Below are 12,408 nucleotides of genomic sequence, written 5' to 3'. Positions count from 1 at the left end.
ATAATTTTAGGAACACAATGTCACTAGCTATACGCAAAACGGACGCATTTTAAAAAACGCTAAATATTTGGGGTACGTTTCATACACGCTGATTTTGCGTTAAATTTTTAAAAGTCGGCAATTCCATAGCGAAACGCGAAGATGCACATATATTGTTAACTTAAAATAACATTTAAATCTTTCACGGGTTATACCTTTTAGTTCGACTCGAGTTGCGCTTCAACGACATCATCGTTAGCCACGAAATAATTTTACAAACTAAACGCAACAAAATACATTGAAAACCGAGCCCCCGGCGCGAAGCGAGGGTTCGTACACTAGTTTTATCTATATTGTAAGGGTGTGTTTGAATGAAACTAGTTGAAACTGGAGCTTATCATAAGCTCTTATTTTTTCAAAAAACTAGTTCTATAAGCTTCTTTTTACAGAGCTTCTTTTTTATACAAGCTCTACTTTTAATTATTTGTCAAACAAAGTTTATGACTTGTAGTTTATTAAAATCATAAACTTAAGTCTTATAAGCTTTCATAAGCTCTCGTTAGCTCGCCGGTCAAACACACCCTAAATCACAAAAAAATTTTAGGCCGGCTTGAATAGATGACTGGATAATGATTCATCGATGCATACACTAACATCCTCCTCACTAGACCATATGACATTAGGATCAATTGGATCTTTAATAACGATGACATTCCACCGATTCTTATCGATTGAAATTGATATGGACTGGTTAATGATACTCATCTAGTATGTATGGATTAATAGGCTTGTTAGTGATGTATAATCAGTCCCCATGATCTTGCCCATTTACTAACCAACCCTTCTAACTTCGAACAATCTTTTAGTGTCACGGGAGATCCATCTAGACAGGGCCAAGTCAATCTTCTAAATGAACCATCTTATCATCCCACGTATATATTGATTACATCCAATTAAGCATCCATGATGCACATTTTGACATCGCATTTGTGACTTTTGTTTCGGCTTCCATTCCATTAAACTTACATACCTTATTGAAGGAGAACGAAAATAACTATTAGAACACAACCATATTAAAGAGTCAACAAAGTCAAATAACCAAGTATGGTTAGTTGACTTTTTGGGATCAGATTATAGGATCATCACTTCCCATTTTAGAAGTGTTACAAGGGTCAACCAGCTGCCAAATTCAACGGGTCAAAAACATATCCAACCTGTAACATTTCCATAATAGTTTTAGGGGTTCTAAAAGTCAATTTGGAGCCAACCTCTGTTAGGAAGTTGCTGTTAGAATGTTTCTTGTATATAACACTTGATAAAATGTAAACAAAGCATCCAATTCAATTGTATTCAATATATCATAAATCAAATAAAAGATCAGATCACTTTCATATTATCAATCTTTCTTTTTATCATGGTATCAGAGCTGATGGTGTAAGATTCACACATCATATTAGCTAATATCATCTACCAAGCATGGCTACCATGTCTAATGAAGACGGCAACCCAATTTCTGCTCAATCACATCAACAGAGCTAAATAAACGATTTAATAAATAAGTTGGCAAATCTTTTGAAGAATAATATGAATTATCAACAGCCAAAAATATCAGATACATTGAAGATTGGTTTGAGATTGAATAGCTCAAACTATGCTCTTTGGTCAAGGATGACGAGAGTTGCAATTGGAGGTAGATCCAAAACTCTTCTCAATCATCTAACATCTAACCCACTTGATATTAACCATGAAGGATATAAACAATGGGAACAAGAAGATCTCATTGTATTCTCATGGCTAATACAAAACATTGAGCCAAACCTTGCTAGCAATTTAACCACTTTTGCAATAGCCAAGCTACTATGGGATGCATTAGCTACAACCTATAGTAGTGGTGTTGACAAGCTTCAAACTTATGATTTATATGTCAAGACAACTGAAATCAAACAAGGCAACTCAAATCTTGAAGAACTCTGGATACGAATGCAAGGTATTTGGGGGGACCTCGAAACCAGAGATCCTAACCCCATGGAAAACGCATCCGATATCACAAAATACAACAAGATAAGAGTTGAACAGAAACTTTTTCAATTTTTGAAGGCTCTTGACCAAAAATATGATACAATCAAAAGAGAGCTTCTGCGTTCAAATCCTCTACCAACGACGGAGGAAGCCTACGCCGCTGTGAGAAAAGAAGCTGCTCATCGCCAAATCTTAGGGTTATCACCGAGCAACCCCTCAACCAGTCATGATATTGCAACCGGATTGGCCACAAGTGATGGCAATAGGCCCTCTGTTCATTTAACCCAAACAAATCGTAACAAATATCCACCAAAAGTGGATAAATCGAAGCTAACTTGTACTAGATGTGGTAAATCAAGACATACAAGAGAAAATTGCTTCGAAATCAAAGGTTACCCTGAATGGTTGACAAAGCCAGGGAAGGCAGCGATGGTAGAGGAAGCTGGAGACACCACCACCACAGCCATCAATCACGATTTGGGTTTTGGAGGTGCTGTTACATAATAAGGTACACATATCATTTCCTCTTCTTCGTATTCATTGATTAGAACACCAAAAAGGGATGAGATGTATACCCGTGACACCACCACCAACCCTATCAATCACGACAGTAATATTACAAAGAAAGAGAAAGAGATGATCTCTCTCTACCAAATTAGGCGACGGTGGTAGAGTAACAGGAAAAGAGAGAAAAGGGTTTTCTCTTTCTGCCCCTTTTTGTCCATCGACACAACTGACCAAAGAGAAAGGGATTAGAATAAATACTAACCCTAATTTTACTTGGGTGAACTTATTTAAACACGGGCCGGGGAAGGGTAGTGGGCCAAATAAAAATCATAACAAGCCAAAGGGAATTGTTGGGACAACTGGACAGCCCACTTATTTAATGTCTACAAATGTTACTAAAACCAACAAGCCCACTAACCATTTTAAAATTAACAGGCCCAATACTGTTTTAAAAAAATAAACTTATTTGACTTAAAAATAAAAATACTACTTGCCTACTAAGCCCAAAATCAATATTTCGTGTCAAAATACGTACTCCGTTTTAGCTAAAATACGAGAAGCTAACGAATGTCCTAAAGCAAACGCTGTTTCAAAAAATTCGAAATCCACATCTTAGATTTTCGATTGTGGAGCAACGGATACTATGACCTTTGATGAGAATGATATTATTGTTAAAACCAAACCTAGGAAAAATAAGATTCAAACGGCTAACGGTGAAATTGTACAAGTTAAAAGTGATGGTACTATTGAGATCTCACCAACTATTAAATTACCTAACTGTCTATATATTCCAGCTTTATCTCATAAGCTGCTATCAGTAAGTCATGTTACAAAAGAATTAAACTGTAAAGTCCTGATGTATCCGACTTTCTACATCTTGCAGGACATTCGGACAGGACTGTTGATTGGGCGTGGCACTGAAAATTGGGGGTTATACTATGTCGATGAGGTTTCTCAACAAGGCACCGTGTCACTTGCTCACGGAACACCTACGAAGGAAGTCTGGTTATGGCATAAAAGATTGGGTCATCCGTCAGCCGGATATTTACATGCTTTATTTCCTAGTTTGTTTCCGTTAAATGTTGTTTTAAATTGTGAAACTTGTATTTTGGCTAAAAGCCATCGTAGTACTTTTAAACCTAGTGATACTAGGAAAGATGTTCCTTTTGCTTTAATTCATTCTGATGTGTAGGGTCCCGCTCCAATTACTAGGAGGAAAAATTTGCGTAATTTTGTTCTATTTATTGATGATCATACAAGAATGACCTGGATTTATTTCTTAACACGCAAATCAGAAGTTTTTGAAAAATTCTCTCACTTTTACAAAATGGTAAAAACTCAATTTAATAAACATATACAAATCTTACGATCTGATAATGGGGGTGAATTTGTCAATACACCCATGAAACGTTTTTGTGAACAAAATGAGATTATTCATTAAACATCTTGAGCCCATACTCCCGAACAAAACGGAGTAGCAGAACGAATAAATAGACTACTTTCAGAAATGACGAGAGGTTTGTTAATTGAATCAAAAGTCTCTAAGAGTTTTTGGCCTGAAGCTCTTGCTTCCGCTGAAATGCCCCGTCCTAATCCATCTGGACGAAGTCTTCAACAGTTGGTCCCATTGCGAGGTTCTGACTTCTATATGCCATGAACGACTCCATGTAATATGAGCAAATGCACAGCAGAAGATTTCTTTCAAACCTGAGAATAAACATGCTTTAAAGTGTCAACCAAAAGGTTGGTGAGTTCATAAGTTTATCATAAAACAATAAAAATTCTGTAATTTTGATAGACCACAAGATTTAAATGCTGCATGGTACAAATGGGCCCGAATCCTATACTCACCTGTAATGTACATGCGATATCTTTTAAATACAGTACACCTTTCTCGTGTACAAAATCATCTTTCATAAATCTTAGTAACCGTACACATATCTCGTGCACAAAAATAACATACACATAACCTGTGTATAAAATCATTCTCTCGATATATAACATTCACATCAACTGGTGGTAATTATCATGTCCACATAATTCAATGGTGGCAATTATCATGTCCACATAATTCAATGGTGGCAATTATCATGTCCACATAATTCAATAATAATCCGCAGAACTTCTGTCTGCATAATAATTCATTCGAGGAATGTTTTGCTTGTGTCTATCTCGTCAAACATTTATAAAATAATTTCATGTATTCGCAGTACAAAATATATTTTAAAAGCATTTAATAAAGCATTTGTAAAAACAGCGCATGTATTCTCAGTCCCAAAAATGTAAAGAGTAAAAGGGATCAAATGAAACTCACGCATATTGAAAGGACCCGTTCATATACATTATAAACGATTCACAATAGTTGATTACATCGCGAGGTATTTGACCTCTATATGATACGTTTTACAAACATTGCATTCGTTTTTAAAAGACAAACTTTCTTTTCATCAAAAATTGACGGCATGCATACCATTTCATATTACATCCAACTATAATTGACTTAATATTAATCTTGATGAACTCAACGACTCGAATGCAACGTCTTTCAAAGTATGTCATGAATGACTCCAGGTAATATCCTTAATATGAGCTAATGCACAGCGGAAGATTTCTTTAATACCTGAGAATAAACATGCTTTAAAGTGTCAACCAAAAGGTTGGTGAGTTCATAGGTTTATCATAACAATCATTTCAATATGTTAATAGACCACAAGATTTCATAAACATAATACACTCGCAAGTGTATGTAAAGCATTCTAAGTGGTTGAGCACTTGGTAACCATACTTAACATTTAATCAAAGTCGCATATTCCCTTTATTATGAAATCTCACTACACCGTACCAAGTGTAGTCACCAAAACGAAGTACTGTGCAACCGTTGAATACTGGTCGTCCAGTCCGGTTGGGGTTGTCAGGCCCGATAGATCTATCAACAGGATTCGCGTTTACAATACCCATGTAAATAGTAGTTACCAAGCTACAGGGAAATATGCCAGTGGTACAACTCAACGTAGAATATATTTTTAAGTACTTGTGTCTATTTTGTAAACATTTATAAAAGCAGCGCATGTATTCTCAGCCCAAAAATATGTATTGCAAAAGCAATTAAAAAGGGAGCAAATGAAACTCACTTTTGCCTTGAAGGTATTTAATTCGACTTGGTCTCCGATAGATATCACGAACCTAACCATATATATAATATATCAACATATTTTCTTTTTAAGTAATCGTTACATATATATATATATATATATATATATATATATATATATATATATATATATATATATATATACTTTTAATATTTTCTTAGTCCGTAGTTAGCAGTCCGATGTTAGTGGTCCACAATTAGTTGCTTAAATAAAATAAATAAAGACCCCATCGTATTCATATTGATCAGAATTAATCTCGACCCATGGTACCATGTTGTCAAATGACGTGTTGCGTACATAAAGTACCGTGTTGTCAAATGACGTGTTGCGTACAATCATGAGGTCTTATGATTAATCTTCTCGTGTTGTTTACGGGTGGTCCTGAAATATATAAAATCAAATCATAAGTAATTATATATAAAATATCATATTAATTAGAAAATATATGATTAATTTACTTTTTCTCCAAATATTTTCGTAGCTAAACTAGCTTCGGATACCCAATCTTGAATTAGTCGTAGTTTCTTCATTACAACTCCGTTTTTGTTGGTTCAACTTGCCACTTCCTTGGATCGAGTCAAATTTTAAGAATATGATCTGAAAATATCTTAGTTTGTATTCTAAATCATAAGTTATAGGTCAAACTTTGGTGAAACTTATGAAAGTGATCATTTTCCATCATAAAAACAACATTTAATGATCATTTTTCTAAAAATATTTACACTTTGAGTTAAACCATGAAATTTTTATGTGTTAACATATTCATAAGAAATATCATTTTTCCAGAACATGAACTTCCAATTCAAAGTTCAAGATGGTTTTTAATTATCCAACCCAAAACAGCCCCCGGTTGCACTCCGACGACGTAGATTCAGTTTTTAAGATGTTCTTTGTAAAACCAAGTTATATATTGTTAGGTTAGCATATCATTATGATATATTATAGGTCTTGAAGTGTTTTAAAAGTCAAGTTAGAAGGATCTATTTAGTTTGCGAACAAGTTTGAAATCATTCAAACTATGTTCTTGTTGTTAAAATTTTATACCACAAAATAAGATAGCTATATGAATATGAATTGAATAAGATTATGAACAAGGTTACTACCTCAAGTTACTTGGACAAAGTTACTGCAAAAGATAAGAAATAATCTTGGAATCAAAGAGTGGTGGAGTTATATCAAAAGGTTGGAAGTAAACTTCTTCAAATGGGTGGTTATTTTGATATGTTCTTGAAAGAGTTTTCTTATGGTGTTTAAGGCTTATAATTGAAGCTAAATGATGGGGAAAATGCTTGGAGATGATCGAGTATGAAGTTAGGAGTATTTTGAGAGAGAAATGAGAGTGTAGGTATGAGAAAATGGAGTGAAGAAATGGTGTTCATTTATAAAAACGTTTTTAGTTTATAAAGAAAGAAAAGGATTCCTAATTTTGTTTTCTTACTAATAATTCATGCTACTTGACAAATCCTAGTTACCTCATATCTAGGGCAGTAATAATGTTGATTAGGATGTTGATTTGATGTGTATATACCAATAATAAATACGTATAGAAGCTGGGTATGATACGGGTACATATATCCTAGATATACGTATAGAAATCTTGAGGAAAGGAACGAGAATTCAAATATAGCTATCTTTTGTGAATATACTTATATTGTTTTATGTATTTAAGTCCTTAAAAAGTGATTAAATACATTATATATACGATACATGTATAAGCATTATAGATTATAAGTATATATATATCAAAGAATGTTACGTATAGTTATCGTTTTGAAAATTTAAGTTAGTAGTTTCAAAATATACTTATAACTCATTGTCATTAGTACACAATGAGATGTTAAACTATACTTAGATCATGTTAAATATATATAAATACATATATATACACAAACGTATAATTATTGTATGTTATATAGTTCGTGATATCATCGGTCATATTGGACGGTCAAACGTTGTGTAAAACTCTTTTCAAAAACACAAGTCTCAACAATTTGAATTGCTTATCATGTTGGTATGGTTTAATTTATGTAAATATTAATCTCATAAGTATAATTTGGTTGGAAAATTCCGGGTCATTACACATATAAATATTGTAAAACAGTTAATAAAGCATTTGCATGTATTCTCAGCCCAAAAACTTAAAGAGTAAAAAGGGAGCAAATGAACTCACCAATTGTATTTTGTAGTAAAAATACATATGACGACAATGAACAAGTGTGAGTTTGGCCTCGGATTCACGAACCTATATCATATATATATATATATATATATATATATATATATATATATATATATATATATATATATATATATATATATATTAACACATATAAATCAAATAAATTCATATATTATATCCTAAATTATATATCATATATATTTAATTTGTACATATTTAAAATAGTTAATATTTATATAGTTTAATATTATATTAATAATTTGTTATATGTAAATATTTATATAAATAATCTTTATATATATGATTATATATAATATTATTGTAGTTGAAATATATATACCTTATATAGAAAATATTTATTTGTTATAATAATATTGTTAATGTAAAAATAATAATAATAATAATAATAATAATAATAATAATAATAATAATAATAATAATAATAATAATAATAATAATAATAATAATAATAATAATAATAATAATAATAATTTTAGAATACAACCTTTGAAGAAACAAGCTTCTAAAAATAAAACGCCACTGTCCAGACTCGAACCCGAGACCTCTCGGTTAAACTCTAACACACACCAAGACCATGGCTCCACTAGTCTCTTATCTGATTTATATTCGGATTTAATGATATATAACTTGAAGAGATAGCAGTCCATGTTATAGCCCATTTGTAAAACCAATTAAATTTATGGCCCAACACCAATTAGTCCATATTCCCTACAGCAGGCCCAATTCTAAAAACAGTTTAGACTAACCCAATTGCAACATTCAGTAATACGGATCCAAGTGTCTGGTTCACAGAAAAAAATAACGATGGTAGCAGCAACGTAAATATACTTCGGCTCTTCTTCATCATTATAACCTAATTACAGTATCATCGTTCATTGATATCATCACCTCACAGTTTCATCATCATTTAACTATTAACTAATCATCATCATCATCATCCTCAACTAATCAATTACGTATCAACTTCTAAACATCATCAAAATCGTGATTATCATTATCTATATCATTGTCTCACCATTCAACATCAATTATTATTGTATTGATTATATTATCATCAAGATTACCTCAAAAAAATTAGTGGAACGTCAAATAAGAAGACCCACAATAGTCGACTATGTTGTGTCCCACTTGCTATTTTAAAACGTTGTATATTAGAATTCCTAATATCAAGTTGTCAAAGTGAATTGGCCATGAGCTGTAGATCCGTCCCACTATATGAAAAACGGAATATACATCTCAAAATCACACGTACATGGCCTATTTCCCTTATTGTTGTCGGCCACTTCCTTGTAACTAATCCCACATGATGATTGATATTGTGATATATTCAAGATTTAATATTCAAATTGGCAAGTGTTAATCGTGACATACAGACGATCCATATTACTCGACATCATCATTTTTTATTTTAAGAAAATGAAGCTAACTTTGTCCCAGTCGATCCCTCCACATTCTATTTATTCGAGCAGTTTACCTACTACCCAAACAATCCATTTTACTATATGATTCCTTACTTCACTATAATAATTAGTCTTTGTGTATAAAGCAACTATCACTCAATCAAATTACTTTACATTTAATTTATGTTACCTTGTGTTGGCAAACAAAAAGAAGCAGCAGCTAAAGTGTTCGATGGGTTTGTTTGTGGTTTGAACTTGTACAGAAAAAGAACCAAAAGGTAAATATAGATGTAAAAGATGACGGTTTACTTGGTGATTTGTTGTGGTTTGAAAAAGGTGGTGAGTTGAAACAGAAATAGAAGACAAAAAGAGAGTGGCGTTTTGTGTGTGGGACGAGTTTGAAAGAAATAAACCGCATGGGCAGCAGTTGTAACGAAAGTGTGAGATGGTGTGGTGTTTTGCTATGATGGTTCGAATTATTAATAAGAGGGAAAGCAAAAATAGGTATAGCAGCAACAACTCGTAGCAGTTGTGATGGTTTAATGGGTTTAAAGGTTGTCAAGTGTGGTGTATGGTGACTGTGGTGGTTCCATGGAGGAATGGCAGTAAGGGATACATGTGATGGTGGTTTGAGTCGTTGTGGTTTTTGTGAGTTTACCAAGGAAACAGAAGAATAGAACTTGGCTTTTTGATTAAGAGAGTACCGAGATAATAATTTGTGTATGGTGGAGTTGGTACACATGATGAAATCAATTTTTGTTTGGTATAGACAAATGAGGTCGAATCTTCAAATCGATCAGACAAGAATTAAAAGAAAATATACCAGATAGCGATTTATAACCAAATTGTACGAATTAATCTGATTTATATGATTAATCCTTTTCGCTGTTATTAACAAAAATACAAATAACAATAGTAGAAAGGTAACAATATTTATAAAAATCTCCAGATAATACTAATAATAAAAATAATGATATTTATTAATATTAATACTAATAATAATATTAATTATAATAATAAGTTGTTTAAAAAAATAACAATACTTATAAGAATTTTAATAATCTCAATAATAATAATAATGATATTAATAATGATAACACTATATTAATAAAAATAATATCATATCATAACAAAACAACTGTATCAACTTTCATATTATACTTTTAATAGTATTATTAATTCTGTTATTAATATTCATAATAATGAATGTAATAATAATATAGCAACAATAATTAACCTTGTAATTACATTAAATTTATTATCTATGAAATTTTTACATCATATATTATATGATAATATTTATTGAATATTTAATATTTATATATATATGTTTATTTTAATCGTAACTTAATTATTCTATTTATTAATTTACATTTTTAATCTTAATTGATTAAATGTACCTTTTTAATTCAAAATATGATATATACACTTATTTTTATATACATATGTATTTATTAGCAATTAATGGTTCGTGAATCGTCAGGAATAGTCAGAGGTCAAATTCATTTATGAAAAATAGTTCAAACATTTGAGACTCGGTTTAATAGACCTGCTTATCGTGTCGAAACTATATAAAGATTAGGTTTAAATTTGATCGGAAATTTTCGGGTCGTCACAGTACCTACCCGTTAAAGAAATTTTGTCCCGAAATTTGAGTGGGATGATCATGAATAATAATAAGTATGTTTTCATGACTCATATAAGCTGATAAATAAAGTTTTATTACCATTGAGTAATAAGGACGAAATAATTTGATTAATCGAAGAGTGCGAATGAAGCTATAACAAAAGAGTGAAAATGAGTAAATGAAGATTTGACTTAACTCGTGACGTAGTCACGGTTAATTTCCAGAAATCCAAGAATTTAAAGAAAATCTTCGGAAATCTAAAAGATTTGATTCTTCGGCGAGTAAGGAAATTAAGATCTCCATAATTAAATATGGTGATCTGCCTCGATTACTCTGTCTGATATTTCCAGTATAAATTTACCTTTTTCGTTCCATTAGTTTTCACCACTTCTATACTCAATTCCTAAATTCAAAGGATTGTAAAAATGCTTAATCCAGTTCTGATCCTTGATATTTTCCTAATTATCATTTCTGTCATCCTTCTTTTCAATCTTCCACCAGAAAATCTATTTTCTTCTACTATTGCCTTGGGGTGATACTATTCTTAATTATACCGTGTCTTTATATTGATATTCGTATTAATATCCACGGTTTGAAATTTCTGTGTTTGTGATCAGCTTTATCTTTCTTGTTATGTTTCGGAGCTCCATGCTCTTGTTTTCTCTTCCCGATTCTAAATCAAGCCAATAATGGTCCAGAATTCGTAGATATAGAGTTTTGAATGATTATAATGTTCTAAGCAAGAAGGAACGTGATAGCACGATTTGATTTTCAAATTTATCTACATCACGGAAGATAGAACCATCAAGAATACATTTTCTTGATATACTCAGAAGTTAAATAGAATGAAAGAGTTATGTAACATGGCACATGATGATGGTATGATCTACTGTGAACCATCATCACGTTTCATTAGAACTCAGCGTGACTTACTGTAATATAATCATGTTGGCCAAGCGTCATTATATTATACTAACCCATGCTTCAATTCCCAACACTTCTCCGCAATTCATTCATAATTTATACTTGGATTTTACAGAAGTTTTCAATATAATGATATACAGAAAATACGAAGAGGTAGATAATTTCGAACAAGAATATTTATGAAAATATCTTCAGAAATATCAAAGATGTTTATGATGATCTTTTGGAGTTTCTAAGTTCGATAGTTGATGAAGAAAGATTTTCCGCAATATTTTAACATGACTTCGGAGCATGATATTCTCTAAAGATTTCATCGGATCCAGAATTACTTGAATTCTTTGAATATAGGGTTTGATCCTTGTAATTGTTCTTGGTCTACTTCCTGGTTAATTCAATCCGTTTTTCGGTATCAAATTTTCTATCGAGCGTTCCCAATATGCCATTCTTTATTATCAAACTTTTGGCCGTTTAGACCATCTACGATTTTTGATATTTCCTCTGCATTTAATGCTACCATATCTGAATCAACGATTATCAATCCGAGGTGGTTTCAAAAGAATTGTGTTTTTAGATGATTAAACGCTGATGGTAATATGGTGG

General features: G+C 31.8%; 1 protein-coding gene across 1 annotated transcript; it reads left to right on the top strand.

The window, feature by feature from the left end:
• Positions 1-1,563: 1,563 nt before the first annotated feature.
• Positions 1,564-2,502, top strand: LOC139843062 (uncharacterized). The gene has a single exon (XM_071833143.1). The coding sequence runs from the start codon at positions 1,564-1,566 to the stop codon at positions 2,500-2,502; it is 939 nt and encodes a 312-aa protein (XP_071689244.1).
• The last annotated feature ends 9,906 nt before the right edge of the window (positions 2,503-12,408 follow it).

This window comes from Rutidosis leptorrhynchoides, chromosome 4 (genome assembly GCF_046630445.1).
Source record: "Rutidosis leptorrhynchoides isolate AG116_Rl617_1_P2 chromosome 4, CSIRO_AGI_Rlap_v1, whole genome shotgun sequence".
Taxonomy (NCBI): Eukaryota; Viridiplantae; Streptophyta; class Magnoliopsida; order Asterales; family Asteraceae; genus Rutidosis; species Rutidosis leptorrhynchoides.
Note: the sequence above shows the minus strand (reverse complement) of the source record. Positions and strands in the feature narration are given on the sequence as shown.

Bases quoted from the DNA above. Each gene is read 5' to 3' on its own strand.
- LOC139843062 (XM_071833143.1), top strand. From the start codon at position 1,564: ATGAATTATCAACAGCCAAAAATATCAGATACATTGAAGATTGGTTTG.